This window comes from Molothrus aeneus, chromosome 11, assembly GCF_037042795.1.
Source record: "Molothrus aeneus isolate 106 chromosome 11, BPBGC_Maene_1.0, whole genome shotgun sequence".
Taxonomy (NCBI): Eukaryota; Metazoa; Chordata; class Aves; order Passeriformes; family Icteridae; genus Molothrus; species Molothrus aeneus.
The window spans coordinates 14,740,156-14,759,476 of NC_089656.1; the positions used below are offsets into that span (position 1 = coordinate 14,740,156).

A 19,321-nucleotide genomic window follows, 5' to 3' on the forward strand; every position below is an offset into this window, starting at 1 on the left:
TACCCCTCTCAGGGCAGCTGGATGTATGCAGGGCTGGGAAGGTGGAGGCAGTTGGAGCATCCATTACTCGAAAGAAAACTTGTCTAGACCTTGATCCAGTGAGACAGGACAATGGGCAGCAACTCAGAGGAAACACCAGTACAGACATCTGCTCCCCACAAACCTGACAGGCTTTTAGAGATCCCAGCAATGGCTGGTGCACAGTCACCTCCCCATGCCTCTTCCAGAAGGAAGGGCTGGGGGCCACTCCAAACCCCCACATCTGAGAAACACATCTTGTTGAGTCAAAGCCCAGCTACACACACTGAATCATGAGGGGAAAAACAAGTAAGGTCCCAGCCTGCTCCCACAAGAGAAATACTAAGGTTGATGTAAGCTAAATATGCATGGAAAGGTGTGTGGGAAAGCACCAGAAAATAAACAGCAGAGCTGAGGTTGTAAGGATGGCCTGGATTGGTACCACAGGACACAAGGCATTGCCCACATCCTGGTGCTCACGTGCCTGTGGGTGCGTGAGGGAAGGAAATCCTCATGGACTTTGCACAGAAGTGGTAAAACCAAACATATGGAGAGACTTTGTAAACAAACACCACTTTCTCCTTCCACCTGAGCTCCCCCTGTGTTTTGTTACAGCCATTTCCTGTGATGGTACAACTCCTTAACCAGGCTTTGAGGGGACAAGAAAAGGGATGGAGAAAGAAGGGGGTGAGATGGAGCTCTCTTCCTCTGCCATGGAAGCTGCTGTGAGTCCCCCCATCGAGTGATTCCCCCTCCCCTCTCTGCCAGCTGCCAGGAACTATGTACAAACTAAAAAGAGCCTTGAAACAAGCTCTGAGGAGAAGAAAGCAAGCCGTTGAAAAGTACTTATTAGTCCATTGTTAAAGCAAAATCCAGCCTTTTTCTCCCTGCCTATGCTGTGCCTGGTATTCCTAACACCACTGGCTTTAGCAGCTTGAGAAGTGACCAGCTGAGACCAAATTAGCACAGCAGGTATAAATGAGGGAGAGAAGGGGTCAGCTGGCCCTGCTCACACCCACCAAGACCCTGGTACAGCTCTCTGCCTCCCTGGCTGTGGCTCTGGCTCATGAGAGACATGGGGAGGGTGCTCCTGCACTGAAACTGGAGGTGCCTCAACACCCAGCTTAGGTGGAGGTGGGGAAAAAGCTCATTTTAACCTTTCCCCACCTCACACCACCTCTCTCCACCATCTCCCCAGGTCACAGCTCATCCTGATGCTCCTGAAAGTGGAGGGAGAGTGGCCCAGAGCTCGGTCTAAGCCCAGGACTGGGGATTATCACGGGCTTCAAGACCATCTCCTTCTCTGCATTCTGGATACAGCAGTGCACAGAAAATATTTCAGGACTTTGCTGGCCCCAGTGAACCTTCATCTGCTGGAGTCCAGCAGCCTCAGTTGGACACCAGGAAGCAAGCTGTGAGGTTCTGAAATCCCTGGATCCCACCCTGCTCTACAGGCAATGGATAACTCCATGAAGGGCAAGAGGAGCTGATGTGAGGATGGAGGTGTCTCAGCAGCTCAGGTTGGAGTTTTGCTCACCTCTGTTCTGTGAACCAGCATCCACTTCCCATCATCACCTGGTTTATAAAACTCCAAGAAGGGGTCTGACTTCCCAAAAAGGTCCTGGAGGGAGAAGAACAGGATGGGTTACATGGTGCTCTGCAAGCAGCAGAGGTCCAAGGGAGATGTTTCTGTGTCACTGCCAGCCCTGCAGACACTCTCCTGTCCTCGTGGGGCCAGGTCAGGCACTCTGGCAAACAGGCAGCACCCACAGGCAGTGTCCTGGCTGTGTGAATTCCTGGCTGTGTGAATCCCCTGGATTTCCCCAGCACATTTTATGAGCTGGGTGTGTTGGCACCCCAGCGTGTGCCTGTACCCAATGAGCTTTCTGGACACACATGCCACAGAAAACAGCCCCAGCTGCGAGGCAGCTGCATTTGGGCTTGGAAAAACATCCAAAGCCTCAGAGGAAAACCAGAATTTTGAAGTGCATGTCTTGGGGGAGAAAGGAAGAAAATCCACCCTCCTACACACAGCAGCAAAGCATAAGCAGAGGAAGTCTTTAAGGAGCGAGCTGCCCTGGTGTTGACAGGGATCATGTAACACCCTGAGCAAGGCAGCCCTGAGTCAGTGTGTGCTGCCTCTGCTGCCAGCATCTCCTCAGATAATCCCCCCACAAAGGCTCTGCTTTGTGGGAACGTGCACACACACCCCTCTGCTGGGATCAGCTCGGGGGCTGCCTCGGGAGGAGGAAGGCACCGACGGGGAAACTCCAGCTTTTCTAGGCAGAGCTTCATTCCCATTCAGAAAAAAACCCAAGGAGTTGCTAAGAAGAAACCAAATCCCAAATATTCCAGACGATCTATGGAGAATTTAAGTTATTTCAGTTGGGTTTTCCTCCTAGAGGAGGGTGGGTGTCTGAATCCTTCAAAGAGCTGGAGGAACTTTTTATGGGTTTGTGCTTCTGAGTGATGCAGTGGGGATGTGAGGGGCTGTGCATGGGGAAGGGGGAAACGTGGACACTCCAGGACCTCCTGTCCACAGCAAGCCCAGGAGATGGCAGCTGGGATGCACATGGGTTCTAATGATGCCCCAGCAGAAAATCCATCAACATTTCCATCTAAATCCTGTTTCTGAAGCCAGCCAGAAAAGTAAATCACTGCAAAGAGTTTTGGCTTGGGGAAACTACAACTTGCTTCAGTCAAAATTCTTCTGCAGAGAAGCAGACCATAAAGGCTCTCTGGTGAGATGAGGCTATTTTTTTCCCTACCCTTTTTCACACATTTGTAGGCTAGAAACACAAGCCATTCCATCTGCAGCTTTGTGGCTATAGCACAGCTCTGATCCCTCACCCACCACCTGGGCTTGGCACTTGCAGGCTTCTCAGATGGATTAAAGAACCAGTGGTGGGTACCTGACCCTGCCTGTGCTGGCTTAAGCTCCCACCAAGGCAGCTTCAGGAGCAGCAGCAGCAGCCCAGCGTGGGCTGGTGGAGGCTCTGGGGAGCTTTGAAGGATTTGCTGCCATCCCACGTGCATCAGCCTGGCTTGCAAGTCCAGTCGGCCTTGTTCTCTTCAAAGCAGGGTGGGAGATGCCTCCAAGCCACAAGATTGTGGGCTGCTATTTTAAAACATCAAACCCACCCACATCTCACCCCTGCAAACCTGGCAGGAGGTGGAAACTGAGCAACCAAAGGAGCTCAGCAGACCGGATCGATCTGCAAATCGATCCAAGAAGTGAAATGATCCAAACTGGTTTAAAACACTATGGAGAAGGAGGGTGGAGCTGGCACCTCCAGCAGATACAGCTCCCTAAATCACAGATACAGCTCCCTAAATCACAGCTTCCAGCAGCAGCTCTGGCTTGCAGCACTTGCTGTCCCCCAGCCATGCTGAAGCATCACTGCCCTCCTGCTGTCCCCACTGCTGTGGTGGCACAGACGGCCCTGGGCTCCACGTGCCTGGCCCCAGGTGGAAATGCCTCCTCTTCTGCAAGATATTTTATCTTTCAACAACTCTCCCAAGAACTGATCATAAGGTATGAGAGCCCCAGGCTGAATTTGCTGCTGACATGCTCCTGCTTTGCAGTTTCAACATTTACATCAAGGTAGTGAGATGCAGGTGGAGAGGATGGGATGTGATGGGGAGGAGGACCTGCCTGCAGCCTCAAAGAGATCCCAGCCTCAGGGCAGCCATGGCAGAAGGAGCTGCCTGGGGCTGAGCACTGCTCCAGGCTGGGCTTGTGGCACAGCTGCCAGTAAGGGATGAGCACAGCTTCAGCTTGGTGTGTGCACTGAAGATGATCCCTGACCCCACCACAAAGTCCTGTGAGATCCAGTCCCTCCCTATAATGTCTGAGCCTGTAGCTGTGCTCCCAGCTCCATGCTCTGTGGTACAGGATGCTGCAACTCCCCAGGCTGCAACCTTAGCCTTGGTTTTCTTTTGTTTATTCAATTTTCCACTGTCTTTCCTAACCTTAAACAAGTTTTACCCAGCTCCCACAGCTCCATTTCAACCATAACCAAAAATGACACAAAAAATATTGTTTTTCATCCAATATCCTTGTTCAAGAGCCATTTTAATTTGCATTAAGTGACCTGAGCATCCTTTGCTCATAAGCAGGGCTTTGAGCACTGCAGCTCTGTCCTGCAGCATGGGAATTGGCAAAGAACCCTTGTCAGCTCTTGGTGACAGCAAGTGGTCACTGAGCACAACCTTTCTGCTGACACCTACAGATGAAATTGAGCTGTTTGTTACCTCCTAACTGGAGCATTTGGCTCCTTGCACTAGGCAGGGTAAGTAGAAGGGTAGAAAACAGCCACTTCCAACAGGTGGGAAAAACATCTTGGATAAACCAGATACCCACTGAATTTTAACAACAGGACTGGGTGAGCCCCATCTTCTGCCCCAGCAAATACCCTCCTGCCTGGCTGCTTGCTTTACCCTGTTTTCAAAGAAACCCAGGGCCATCCTGCCAATAAAACAAGCTCTGGAGAGACTAGGAAAAAGGAAAAAAAAATATTCCCATGGATTGCTTAGCAACAGGAGTGGTTCAAGAGGAATAGCTCTGGTTGCCTGGTAAATAAGGTCAGAAGATGCTGTTCAGAGAGGCTTTAAGAATGTTTCCTGTGCATCACATCCAAAGCAAAGCTCCTGTGCTCCCTGTCCCTGTGAGATCCTCACTTCCTGGGAGAGGACAGGCCCTACACTTTGATGCAGAAGCAGATCTTTGCCCCGTTTCCAGAGGGGCTGAAGGTGACAAGCCAGGAGCTCTCAGCTCATGGAGTCAAGGGTCATCAAAACTTCCAGCTCTGTCAGGAGGCAATTCCAAAAGCTGCCACTGAGGCAGTAAATGTGCTGTCTCTGAGACATGCTGATACACACAGAATCCTTCCACCTGGAGATGTGTGATGATGAATAGTGACAACAGGGAAACTGAGGCACAGCTGTGCCCAGCAGCCAGAGGATCTTGCCCAGTTTCATCCTTAAGTTTTCTCCAGTGGGACTGCTTTCTGTCACTGCTAGACCCAAAGCAGAGATTTCTTTAGATCCCAAGGGCAGAAATTTAACATGGCATCCCCCAGACACAGCTCCACTCACCTTTTTATCCAGTTTTCTGCCAGCCATGCTCAGAGTAATCACCCTGTTATCTGAGAGCTCCTGGGCAGCTATCTGAAAGACAAGGGAAGGCTGCATTCATTTTCAGCATAAAAAACTATGTTTCTTGTAAAAAACACAACCCCTTTCTTGAGTGTTATGCTGGACTTGGTCTCACATGGCTTTTCTGCACTAGGGCTCCTTCAGGACCTCCAAGGAGGAGAAGCCTCCAAGGACTGAGCCAAGAGGAAGGAGAAGCCATCTGAACCCTTGCCAGCAAGATGTGCCACCTCATCCTCCATGTCCTGGGCTGGGCATGGCAAAAACATCCTTAGGGGAACATTTCCCTCAGGGGAAATGCTGGTGGAAGCCAGGACTTGAGCCATGTCTCCAGATGAGCTCCTGGTAAGGCAGCCCCAAGGATGAAGAGCCCACGAGTGCTCCTGAGGAGCTGCAGCAGGCAGGAGCACAGCCCAGACCCCTTCAGCTGGAGAGACTTCATTCCCACATGCTCCAGAAGGGCTTTGGCTGCCAGCCCCCAGTGGGCCAGTTTTGTCTGGAATGTGGTCTAATCAGTCTCTTGGTATTTTAAAGGAATGTTTATAACAAAACCCCACATTTATTCGCTTTTATTACAAGCCATTTTCTGAATCACTTGTCTTTTTTTTCCTGCCCAAGCATCTGCTCTTCACCTCTCCTTTCTCTGATCTCTTGAGGTGGGCTGAGCTGTTCCCCAGCATTTCCAGCTGCATCCCCCTTCTCCCAGGGCAGGAGCCAGCACCAGGACAGCCAGGAACACAGCCTGGACATCGTCCTTGTGCATGTGCAGTGTCCCAAGCATGGTTGCTTCCTGGCTCTCACAAGGGGCTGTCCTGCCCTGAAATCACGCAGTGTCATTACACCAAGGCTTCGAGAAAAACTTGCAGAACTCCAGGGGACAATTTTCTACAGAAGGAGCAATCAGAGGGTTATTGGCACTTAGGAGAGCTGGGGAGGTGGCAGAGATGAGGAGGCAGAGATGCAGCTCCTGCATCTGCCTGGGCAGCTGAGGGGATGAGCCACAGCTCCTGGGCAACCTCCTGGACTTCCCATGGTGGACACAACTCTTTGGTGCACAGAGGAGCCACATGAACCCCAGTTTTCCCCTCTGCTCCATACAGGAGTTCCCTATTGCCATGCCATGGAATTACTTTTCTCTCCCACCTAATCCCTGGCAGGTGTAAGCAGTCACCAAAACCAGCAGGAGGAAGAGAAACTGCAGGGAAGAGGATGAAATCTGCCCTTTCCTCAGCCCCACAAACGCATGTCCAGCTGGAATCCAGCACTTTGGGGCTCCTGTAGGCTATGTAAAAACCAGGCTGTGCAGACAGGCCAGGAATGTCCTTGTGCCATCCTGTCACAGTTGCTGGTGGCATCTTCTCTTGGCCAGCATGGACAGTAGCAACATCCCCACCACTATGTCCAGCACAGGGGTGCAGCAAGATTTTAAAATTGACTTCTACAAACACAGAATTTTGCTTTGGGATCCCCTCTCTTCAAACTCAGTCCCATGTGTTCAGCCAAGGCTCTTCAGCTGCATTCACCTGTGTGGCATCTCAGCCAGGAAAATGGATAGCTGGGCACAACTGAAGGGAATGAGGACAAGGAAGTCAGGCTTTGGCTCCAAACTCCCTGGAGCCTGCTCCTCCAGTGGTGTCCATGGCCTGTTCTCCAGCACTGCACCAAGGGAAAGGTGCCCACACACACAGCCCTGATGTCATCATCCACGCCAGGCCAGGACAAAAAAAACCCAGATCAAGAAATCATATCAGTTCTACAAAATGAAGCAGATGCCTCTGCCCCTTGGATGTTTAATGGCACATTAGTGACACAACAGGACCTTCCTTTCTCTAAAGCATGTAACCTTTGAACTTGGCTGGAAACTTTTCCAGCTCTTCCCACTCAAGCAGCAGATGGGATGTGAGAGCCCTGGGAATGGCCCCACTTCTGAACCTCACTGTGGCTTTTCCCCTTGCATTTAAAGACTAACTGCAGCAATTAGGAGAGAAAAATATCTTCCCCTAAAGCAAACAGAACCGAGATGCAGCAGGTCCCAGGCTTTTAAACCTCTCTAGTGCTTTTAAACCTGACAGAAGTTTAACTCCTTGCTGGCCTTTCCTTCCACAACTTTGCAGCCCAGCTGCACATTTCACAAAACCCATAACACAGCAGAGATCCAAAAATGATGGGAGCTGAGGTAAGACAGAAACACACCTAAATTTAGTCTCTTCTTTTTCAAAAAGAACATTGCTGAAGAGATCCACAGCAGGAAGGCCACTGCCCGAAGGGGTCTGGATCAGAAGCAGTGGCTGTTGCCATGAGAGTTGTTGCCATGGCACATCCTCATCCTACAAACAAGATCACCCATCCCTGCAAAAGGAATGAGCCCTATTACCTGTCACTGCACCAGAGAGGTCTGAGCAGGCGCCTTCTACCAGATAACAAACAACGGCAGCACAGATTTACTTTGTACTTCTGCAGATTGAGGCATTTTGTATTTCTGAGACTGAAGCAGAAGTTGAAGACTCACAGTGCTAAGAACAGGACAGACACTGAGCAAGATCCTGTCCCAAATAAACTGTCCTGTCCCAAATAAACTGTCCTCCAAACAGACCAAAGTGGCCAGGAAAACAAGAGGCAAAGGGAAAAATATTCAAGAGATTCACCCCAATCTCCTGGAGCCCCTGTGAGTGCCCTGCCTTGCCCTCATCCACCTTCAGAGGCCCAGCAGCAACACAAAGGAGCCAACCTACCGTGATCATGCCCTTCCCAGCTGGCTTGCCATTCCCCAGGAGGAGAGTCCGTGTTATTTTCTTGCTGGAGACAATCTAGAGAAGCCAAAGACAATAAAGCCATGATTGTACAAGTGATCAAAAGCAGACTCATAAGCAACTGATCATTGCTCATGTTGGTTAATTCAGATTCATTTGCAGGAGTAGAAGAAAGGCACCAATATGCAGGGATGGCTGTGAGAGTGGGAATATCACCAGTGACACCCCAGCCCTCAGGGAACCCAGGGACCAGGGGGGGAGATCAGTGGGTCCTCACACAGACAGAACCACTGCAATTTGATCCCAGCAACATCACCACTCCCTCCCTCAAGGCCCATTTCACACACTTCTACCACAACCCCTGCTAGCCCCTTGATTGCAGGACATGTTTCCATGGGTGGATCCTGATTAAAGCTGGATGCTCTCCCCCAGCATCATTCTGGACCCCCTGAGCAGGGACAGCACCCCCAAAGGCATGCAAAGTTCTTCCCTTCACTTCTGGTTTGTAACAGGACAGACAGAATAAACTGGGAAATTAATTAAACCCTGAGATCTTTCCCAGCTCAGTGAGTTTCAGTCTCCTTCAGATCTGGAGAACCTGTACTTTTTCCTTATGAGGTGCAGATAACCCACATGGAGATCCAGCAACCTGCTGGAGCCACCTGTGCCCTGATCCCACATCCAGTGTGACCCCTTGAGTCTGGATGAGCTTTAAAGGTCCCTTTCCACCCAAACCATTCTGTGATCCTGATTCTTGCAATTTCAAAGCAAAAACCCTTTACATTTGTGAGGAGCCAGCCAAGTCCCAGTGCTTTTGGTGCACAGGAATCACCAGGCAGTGTAACCAGATCTTTGTGCCACACTGGGAACAGGCAGGACAAACCTCACAGCCCTGGCTGCAGAAACCATGGACACCCTCCAGCCTGGAGTCCGATCCCTGCTGCATTTCCTTTGGCCACAGAGGTCATAACAGGCCTGGGAATGATCCAGGCCTCCTTTTAAATCCTACTACAGACCTCATCAGCTGCACTAAGCAACCTGGCTGATCTGACTGAGCTCCAGTGCAAACTCAGAACTGAAAAGTCAGATTCTCACTGCCCAGTTATTGGTGCCCACAGCTGTTCTCTGCTTCTGGCAGCTCATGGAAACATCTCACCAAGCAAATTCCAACCATCAGGAAACCCAAGGCAGGGTGGCTGAACCCACAAGCCCCCATGCACTTTGCTTCATTCCTCTCCTCACCCTGCACAAGTGCCACCCCTCCTGCCCACCTCTGCTCCACAGCTGGGCTGTGCTGCCAGCCCATGCTGGTCACAGGGAGAGGAGGCAAACAGGACTTCAGGGGAAAAAGGGAAATTAAAAGATTCCTCCATTCCAAGCTGGTGTCCTGTTGAGGACTAAATGTCACCAAGAAGCTGATGTTGGAACTGCTGCAAAAACTGGGCACAGGTCAAGTTCTCCATTGCAGAGTGGAAATACTGGGGGTAAGCTTGCAGAATTGCAAGCTCTCTTCTTCCTGACAGGCTAAACCCATTGGCTGTGCCCAAATACACAGCAGACAGTGATGCCACCATGGCAAAACCATCAGCTGCTCTGAGAGAGCCCCTGGATGTGAGACCTGCCAGCACCTGCCCATCCCCAGCATCAGCACAGCCCAGGAGGGTCTGTGCAGGCTCCTCTCTGACACAATCACCTTCCCAAGCACCAGAAGGGCTGAGACCATCTGGGAGACCCAACAAGCAGGAGAAGATGGTTCAGACCTTTCCACCTTCCTCCCCACTGCACATGGATAATGTTCTTCCCCAACAAGAGCCTGCAGAGCCCTGGGCTGCTGCAGAGCCACACTCAGGAACAGCAAGGTTCCAGCTGTGTCCTTATGTCCATGAATTCTCTGCTTCCACCAAGACATGACTTTCACAAGCAGCCCTTGCTGAGCTGCCCCACTCTGGATGTGTTTCAGCACAGCAGAACTAACAGTAAAGGATGGGTTTAAGCTGAACCACTGAACACAGGCCAGAGCTGCTGTCTGCACCGTCTCTAAACTTCTGCAGGAGCAGAATTAGGTCATCACAGACCACTTCCAAAATTCCAGTCATTAAACTTCAAACCCTCTAAATGTCAGTGCTCTTCTAACCTGTCAAGCTCTTGAGCTGGCAGTGGTAAAGCCCCTGGTGCTGCCTGCCACATGCAGTGCCATGCTGCACTCTGTGAGCAAAGCAACTGTGCTCATGAGCCTCCCTGAGCACCTTGGGCTCCCTCCCCATGCTGACCCACCTATTACAGCACCTCCCTCCTGCCCAGTCCCAGCACTGAGCACTACAGAAGCAGTTTCTCCCAGCCTCTGCATTTGTGCCAGGTACCACAGCAGCCCTCAGCTGCTGGATGCTGCAAAAAGATGGAAAAAATCCCCCTCATTCCCAGCTTCTGAGCCAGAGGACAAAGACATTTGGAGAATGCAGCTGCCAGCTTCTAACAGGGTCTGGGCTCATGAATGAAAAGACCTTCCAAAAACTTATAAATCACATTGTGTCCCAAAAGCTTTTCCACAGGAAGAGCAGAAGACACATTCCAGCACCAACATGCTCAAGCAGGAGGAATGTTTTGCTACACAACAGCGATGGACAAAACTTTCAGAAAGAGAAAACCCAAACTGTGAAAGAAAGGCAGACTACATGCATCCTAACTTTAAATATCTGGAAGTTTCCCAAGCCTAAACTGGGCCCTTATACTATACCCCATGGTGAAGACAGAGCCAGAAGCTTCCAGCTGATGTCCCTTTGCCAGCACCAGCAGAAACCACACCATGATTAGCTCAGACTGGAGCAAGCAGACATTCCCTAGTGTGCAACAGCTCAACCTCAACAGCTGAAGGGTGACAAGCAAATCACATTTGTCCTTCCAGGAAGGAGCCAGAGAACTTGCATGGGGTGAGAAGAACAGCTGCCACCTCACCACATCCCCGTGTCTGATGTGTTTTGGGGTCCCCTTTGCTGCAGGGACCCCAGACCCACCGTGCCCAGGGTGCAGGAGAACTCGCCCAGGAAATCGTGCTCATACAGCTGTGTGCTTGACTTGTCCTGGTCAAACAGGGCAAACTTGAGCTTCTGCACCTCTTCAAAGTGGTAGTCAATGATGAACTTCTTGGCAAAAGCTGGGTTGAGGTTGTTCACAGCTGTCTCTGTCCTGTCCAGCTGCAGAGAAAAAGAGGCATTTAGGCAAATGCATTTTACAGCTTTGTCACTGAAACTGAATTCAGCCAGAGCCACCCAGAAAGCCCATGGTGACCACCAGAATGAGCACAGCAAGCCCTCAGCAGAGCTGTCCCTAAACACAGGCTGTGACACCTGGGTGCACAAGCTGAGATCCATCTAAACACACAAGGGCACATCAGGCAGAGCTGCCTCCCGAGGATGGGGGCATGGACACCCTCCCCACCCAACAGCCAGGATGGAAGTGCCCACCCAGCCAAGGCTCAGCATGGACTCGAGGATCATTGAAGCCAGAATTGCTTCATTTGCTTTAAGCCCTGTTCTCCCATGAGCTGAGGCTCTCACACACCTCTTATCCTCAGCAGACCCTCACAGCTGTAATGCCAAACTTGCTTCTTCTAGTCTGTGCAGCCAGCAACAAGGACAAGCAAAACAAGAAGTGTCATGAGCCAGCACACAACTTTCTAGCATTTCCCTCTGGAACTCAACCCAAAACATACATGTGGTTTTTTTTCTTTATTGGCCTTCCATAGATAAAAAGATAAAAAAACATCACCACAGTCCCTTTTTTCATAGATTTCATCAAGCATTAGTAGCAACAAGAGGCTGGAAGGGCCCAGAGACAAAACTTCAGTAGATATTGTCACCAAGAGCTGTTGCAAGCAGGCTGGAAGCAATGATGAACTGGAAGGGCAGGCACAGAGGGGAAATGGAGACTGGAAGAATGTGGGGAACCCACTGTCAGAGGGGAAACACCACAGCTCTCTGCAGCACCCCACAGCCAGGAGCAGGGAGAGGAGCAGAGGAAACTTGGCAGGCAGCTGGTGGAAGTGTGGGTTTACAGCACTGCATGGCACAGGTGGTCAGAAAGCCTTGTGGGAGCCAAAACACCACCCTGAGGACAGCCACAATGAGATCCTGGAATGCTGCTCTGCAGCAATGGAACTTTGGTCCCAGACCCCACAGCTCACACTGCAGGAAGGGTGGCAGCACCAGCAGGGTGCTGTGATGAGCTTGCACAAAGACAAACCCCCAGGATTTTGGCCAGAGTGTTAGAAACTGGGGAAACTGAGGCTGATGTATTTACTTCTGGAAGTCCCTGGGCAAGGAGAGTCTGAACTCTCATGTCAGAACCCATACTCCCTCCCAGGCATGCTAAAGGGCAAGTTTAGAGCCTGACATGCAAAATATCCTTGTGAAGCTGAAAGGGGCAGGAAGGGCAGGGGCAGCAGAGCCTGAGAGCTGAACAAGGAACACCAGAGCTGGGGGGGAATCCTGCAAAGCAAGCAGGAGCTCTGTCAGAAGAGCAGCAGATGGTATCATGTTGGTATCACTGCTCAGCATGGAGATGATAAAGCTCTGGGGAGACCTCAGAGCAACTTCCAGCATGTAAAGGGGTCCAAGAGAGCTGGAGAGGGACTTTGGACAAAGGTCTGGAGTGACAGGACCACGAGGGAATGGCTTCAAACTGACTAAGGGCAGGTGTAGATTAGATGTTCTGAAGAAATTCTTGCCTGTGAGGGTGGTGAGTCACTGGCACAGTTTGCCCAGAGAAGCTGCAGTTGCCTCATCCCTGGGAGTGCTCCAGGCCAGGTTGGATGTGGCTCTGAGCAGCCTGGACTCGTGGAAGGTGTTATGACAGCACTGGCACTTTGCCACATCACCCTGTTATCCCAGGGTATGGTAACATGGATATTAAAAGAGAAGGAAACACAGGCACTGTCCAGTGTGATTTTATCAAAGCTGCTGCCCTCAGTGTCTGGAAAGACCATCCCATCTCCCTGTGGGGCAGCACAAAGCCTCTGGCCATGCTGTGACCCTGGCTGGCATTCCACCCTGTCCTGCAGCCAGGACACCCAGTTCTGGGCAAGGCTGTGCATCCCAGATCCAGGGCAAGACCTCTCTGGAAAGCAGCTGGCATCCCTGGGCAGCACCAACCAGGCTGTGGGACCGTGGGATGTCTGCCAGGGCTGCTGAGCCAGGAATAAGCAGAGCAGAAAAAGCCTCCAAAAAAAGAAAAAAAAAAAAGAAAAAAAAAAGCAAGCAAACACATACCTTAGTCCCAAAGAAACTCATTCAGCACAGAAGGCAGGTTTGGAGGGGCTCAGTGGAAATGTGGTGAGTTTGCTATTTATACACCCAACCATCACGGGGCTTTTTGCAATTGCTCGCTTAGTCTGTCTTAATTGCCAAGAAACGACTGAAGTAAAGTAAATTTACTAAAGTAAATGCTGTGTTCCCAGAATAGCCACCTGCTGCACCCTAGGGAACCAAAGCCAGCAACACCAGTGGGCTGTGAGCTGGCCAGGGCCACACAGCTTCACACAAACCCTCTCTGCTGCCATCCCCTACCAAAGGAGCCTCTGCTCAGGGGTGAGCTGGACCAGGAGCAGAGGCACCCACAGCTCTGCTTCATTTCAGCTGCACAACACACACAAATCCCCCTCCAGCTCTCGGAGATGGGACTGCACAGGCAGCGGAGATGGATTTTAGGTCCTTCCATGTTCTTTGAATGACCAGGAAGCCAGGGACCAAGAGAAACCAGTCCTTTCACAGCCAGACCCCAGCCTGAAGGAGATAACTTGAGGTCCCATCTCCAGCTCTGTTCTGGAAGAAGTGGCTGAAGGAAGGGTATGAAAATCCCAGCCAGCTTGGGGTAAACTTGGGGGTGATGGGGCTTTCTTCAGCCCCCAGATCCAACAGTTTAATCTCCTGCCCAGTGCCAGTGTGAAGCACAACAATATCCCCAGCTGACAGCTGCACAAGGTTTGAGCTTTGGGTTGGTGGGTACAAGCCACCTCGCTGGTGACCATCACACATCCCTCACTGCCAGCAGCTCCTGCCATCCCCTTCAGATCTGCAGGAAAGAACAGGGCCTTTGCCACCAAAAAGCAGAAAAGCACAAGGGTTGGTAAGAGGCAGCCAGGCTAATTAAAAAAATCTGTTTGGATAAGAGCCTCAAAGGGCCACAAAGACAATTAGAGGGATGGAGTGGCTCTCCTGAGAGAAAAGGCTGAGAGCCTTGGGATTGCTCAGAAGACAGAAGGCTCAGGGGAGACCTTAGGACACCTGAAAGGGCTACAGGAGAGCTGGAGAGGGACTTCAGACAATGGCACAAAGTGACAGGGCGTGGGGAAATGGCTTCAAACTGACAGAGGGCAGGGTTAGATTGGGTGTTTGGAAGAAATTCTTCCCCATGAGGGTGGTGAGGCCCTGGCACAGACTATCCAGAGAAGCTGTGGCTGCCCCATCCCTGGAAGTGTTCAAGGCCAGGCTGATGTGGCTTCAAGCAAGGGTCATGGCAGGGGGGTAGGAACGAGGTGATCTTTAGGTTCCTTCCCAAAGGATCCAGTCCACAATCCTATGATTTGGGAAATTGAGCACAAAACCAGGAAATCATCTCCAGCAGCAGCCCTTGTGCTCAGTGACTGCACTGGAGAGTCTTCCAGTGTTCAGGGGGAGGCTGGCTGGGACCTTCAGGCATCCCCAGCATGGGGAGGTGCTTCATGCCCCAACTGCCTGAAGTGCCAAGGGAAGCTGATGCTGAGGGTGCAGGACTGCCTGGATGACTCAGTGGCACAAAGGTAGCTGCAGGGCTGAGTCATGTGTCCCTTGTCCCTGTTCCTGGCACCACAGGTCAGCTCTTTCATGGCTTCTGTGAGATGACGTCACTGGGTAGAACATTTAAGCATCACCCATCTTCACTTCCCAGCCTGTGGTTTATTGTCCCTCCCTCCCCCACTCCTCCAAGGCTGATTCACAAAGATTTTAAATTCCTATTAAGCTCAGTGAGACAAAATAATTGTATTTGGGAACAAATGTTACAGCTAGAAAGAACAGTGAGCAGAAATCTCCCTGCTGGCATCAGCTGGTGCCACAGCCCCACTGCCCAGCTCAGAACCAGCACCAGGGCTGGTGCCAAAGGAGGAGACCCACCACCACAACCAGGACCAAGGCCTGGGACATGTCCCTAATCTGGTGTGGAGGACAGTAGGGGCAGTAGGGTGGGATGGGCTCCAATGAGCTTATTCTGTCCACATTAGGGCAAGGGGCACATCTGTGTGGCCAAAATCACAGAGAACAAGGGGGTAGCTGTGAACCATGTGCCATCAGCTGCCAAGACTCCACCCAACATCCCATCCAGCGAGGTTTCTCATGGGCAATCCCACCTCTCCTGACCCTGCCTGGCACTCAGCCACGAGCCAAACCCACACAGCACCCCTGACACCTGTGAGTCAATGCCAGCAGTGTCCCCAAGGTGCCACTGGGCAGAGCTCAGAGGCACCAGCACACCACACCCCGTGCCAGCCCCTTCCAGCCCTGCTGACACCACCAGCAAGCTGCTGCTCAAGGCTCAGTCCTGTGCCTACCGTGCCAATTAGAAAGAAGCTAAAAATAGCAGAAGAAAAGAAAAACAAAAACCTAAAAGCAGCACACATTTGTATCGCATTGAAGGCTTTGGGATCAAAACCGCTGGACTGAGACATTACTGACAGAAAGAAAAATTCCTGAAAAGCACAATTAGGTCAGAGATGACACCTATCAAGGCTGGAAAGTCCATTAGTCTCATCCAGGCTGAAAAAAGTTAATTGCAGGCTGTGGCAAAGTGAGGTTTTCCCCTACAGTCTCCCTGCTGAAGGTGAGATCACTGCTGAACACCTGAGGTGGTGCTGGCCATTCACCAGCTCCTTGGGCAAGAACCTGAATGAGAACACCTAATTTCCCATTTTGTTTGGTTTACATGATTTAAATCCCTCTATGCCCATTTTCTGCTGCACCCAGTGTGGGTGCCTGTATCCACCACATACCCATACTCTGCCTACCCTGCTCCCTCCCAGACCAAGCAGAATAAACCAGAAGTTGCAGTTAAAGCCAATGCCCAGCACAAAGCAGAAGGCACTGATGGGGGAAGGACCAGTTGTGACACAGAACAATTCACACACTGGTGCCACACACAGCCTCAGGAGCACCAGGAAAGTCTCCACTCCTGCTCAGGGAGGCACAAGCAAACCACGGGAGGAACAAATATAAACATCAGCAGGACTTACCTCCACCCACTTCCCGTTGACTTCCATGAAGAGGACGCAGAAAGGGTCGGATTTGGAGGTGACATCTCTGTCCAGGAGGTTCTGGCCGCAGATGGAGAGCTCGACTTTGCAGACACAGTACTGAGAGCCCACGGGCCCTGGCGGCGAGGGAGGCGCCGTGTACGCCATGGGCCCGGGGGACAGCAGCTCCTGGCACTCTGTGGGACAGCACAGGGACAAACCCCAGTGTGAGACAGCACAGGGACAAGCCTCAGTGTGGGACAGCACAGGGACAAACCTCAGTGTGGGACAGCACAGGGACAAACCTCAGTGTGGGACAGCACAGGCACAAACCTCAGTGTGGGACAGCACAGGGACAAGCCTCAGTGTGGGACAGCACAGGCACAAACCTCAGTGTGGGACAGCACAGGGACAAGCCTCAGTGTGGGACAGCACAGGCACAAACCTCAGTGTGGGACAGCACAGGGACAAGCCTCAGTGTGGGACAGCACAGGCACAAACCTCAGTGTGGGACAGCACAGGCACAAACCTCAGTGTGGGACAGCACAGGCACAAACCTCAGTGCTGGGGACACCAAACCTCAGTGTGGGACAGCACAGGGACAAACCTCAGTGTGGGACAGCACAGGGACAAACCCCAGTGTGAGACAGCACAGGGACAAACCCCAGTGTGAGACAGCACAGGGACAAACCTCAGTGTGGGACAGCACAGGCACAAACCTCAGTATGGGACAGCACAGGGACAAACCCCAGTGTGAGACAGCACAGGGACAAACCTCAGTGTGGGACAGCACAGGCACAAGCCTCAGTGCTGGGGACACCAAACCTCCTGTCAGCACTGCTGAGAGGTGCTGCCACATTCCTCCTCACAGAGAAAAGCAAGGCACAACCCTTCTCAAAGATTTCTGAGATTTGCATTCTCTGAGCTTCAGAGAAAGAGAAAACACAGTTCTTATTACTTGCTGTGCTTGTGTTGTGCTAAAGTAGAATGCAATATGGAGATTGTTTAGCCAAAGTGAAGATGTTTTGTTTCCTCGGCCTATCAGGGCCAAGAGGATGTGTGTGTGTGTGTGTGTGTGTGTGTGTGTGTGTGTGGACTGTCAGGTGACAGCCACGAAATTTTGTGCAGTGTGAGCAGTTGCGTGCAGAGTGAGTGCTTAACAGATTCAATTTAAATAAAATGTATATAGTATAGTACAATAAAGTAATTAATAGGCTTTCTGATAGCTACAGAGTCTTCATCATCATTCTCTCTCCTGTGTCAGAGTTGCCTTTGGTTTACAGCAGAGCTGGGCACACACAGCGTGGCCACGGGCAGAGCCTCTTGCTCTGAGTTCCACAGGTGACCATGAGGCTCTCCTGGCTCCATCTCCCAGGTGTCCCAAGTGGAAGCCCAGCAGAGCATCCATGACCTAATATGAGTTTGATCCATAAATAACAGATTTTTCAAAAAAAGGCAACATCTTATTCCCTCAATGGAGAGGGAACTCCCCAGCCTCTTCTTCCAGCATGCTGGGCTTTTGTTTGTGCTGAGGAGCCACACTCCCACACCATCTTTGAGCACAAACCTGATTGCTGTCTGTCTGTCTGTCCCCAGGCAACAGACCACAGACCTAAGCTACGAGGGGCAGACTTGAGCTCTGCTCTGCAAATCATCATAGGGAAAGGGGTGAGACGGTGAGGATGAGTATGATGCAGAGCAGCTCCAGCCCTCAATCAGCCCCATCTCCACCCAGCTCCCAGGGCCAGCACAGAACAGTGGCTCTGGCAGCAGGTAAAAAGTGGCAATAGTTGTTTCAGAGCAGTGAAGGCACATGTGACAAGCACTGCATGACCTGGAGCATGATTTACAGGGCCCTGACTAAAAATCCATTTAAAATCTTATCAGAAGCCTGCTACCAAAGCCATTTTGCAGAGATAAATGGGTTTTATACCATTATTAGTGCAAAACCTCATCCCACAGGACAGTCTTGACTTCTGATATACATTTTACTTGTCATGAATCACCAGTGGTCTTCAATGGAGAAGAAGGGGGAGAAAAAAAGAAGAAAAAAAGCATTTTTAGATTAATTTACACTAACAAAATTTTGTGGCTATTTTTGCTAGTGGACAGTGAGCCCTTCTCAGCAGCTGCTTCAATATTTTTTATCTTCTTTTTCAAGAGTGGCTCCTAGCTCATCCACTTTATCTGAAGCCCTCAAACATTGCCTTCTCCACCTTGATAAACCATCTGCTTCTATTTGGCATTGAAACCCCAATTAATATTATCTATTTGTTTTGCCTGGGTATGAGTATTTACAAGCCCTTGTGCTGCCAGGAGCTGGGCTGCTGCCCTTTTCCCTTGCAGCTCAGCTTCCCAGCTGGAATGGGGAAGGAGGGCAGGGATAGGGTGATCCCAGCAGGGCTGTGGAAGGAGCTCTGGGCTCACCACCAGCTGTCCTGAGCGCTCAGCCCTGCTGCAAGGAATTCTGGGCAGAAAACAGCTCCAGCTCCCAAGGCTTGGAACCTTCTTCTTCTGCCTGCCAAGATCTCTGCTTGGCACTAAGTCACCAGAAACAAGCCTGGTTTTAACCCCACCAGTAAACAAAAGCTCTTCACCCCAGACTGCTGCTCAGGCAAAGAGTGGTACAACCATCTCAGCTCCATAGGAACTCAGAAACTTCTCCAGAAGAAGGAAAACCCTGTCCCTGGCTGCAGACACTGGTGTGCATCACCAAAACAGCACCCACATCCCTCTCCCAAGCTCCCCCTTGCCTAGACCAAGCCTGTCTGGTGCCATCACCCCCTGTGCAAGCAGGTGACTTTTGTGGGCTCTTAGAGAAATCATGGATCATCCCAAAGAAGGATCTCCTGTTCCCTGGGATGGACACAGCAGAATTTTGCATGGTATCACTGCTGGGTGTCAGTACTTCTGTGTCTGTTTCAAATATGCCTGGTATTGGCCATGAAAAGAAATTATTTCTGTAATGAGAGGAGATCAATGAATTTAGGGCACTATTAAGATTAAGACACCCCCTCCCCCAAATGTTTCTTCACCCCAGACTGCTGCTCAGGGAAGAGCACAGCAGGACAGGGCCAGAACAGTGGCAGGGTCACACCCAAATGGTGGCACTGTCACACCAGCACGGTGGCACACGTGGGAA

General features: G+C 51.2%; 1 protein-coding gene across 3 annotated transcripts in view; it reads right to left on the reverse strand.

Annotated features, from left to right (window-relative positions):
- CPNE2 (copine 2) overlaps positions 1–19,321 on the reverse strand; it is a 46,179-nt gene that overhangs the window by 17,354 nt on the left and 9,504 nt on the right. For all 3 annotated transcript variants that reach the window (XM_066557508.1, XM_066557510.1, XM_066557509.1), the window contains exons 2-6: positions 16,180–16,376; positions 10,934–11,113; positions 7,905–7,979; positions 5,116–5,187; positions 1,556–1,639 (exon numbers count right to left, since the gene is read on the reverse strand). In XM_066557508.1, the coding sequence (XP_066413605.1) occupies positions 1,556–1,639; positions 5,116–5,187; positions 7,905–7,979; positions 10,934–11,113; positions 16,180–16,347 (579 nt within the window). In that variant the 5' untranslated portion in view covers positions 16,348–16,376. The remainder of the gene's footprint in view (positions 1–1,555; positions 1,640–5,115; positions 5,188–7,904; positions 7,980–10,933; positions 11,114–16,179; positions 16,377–19,321) is intronic.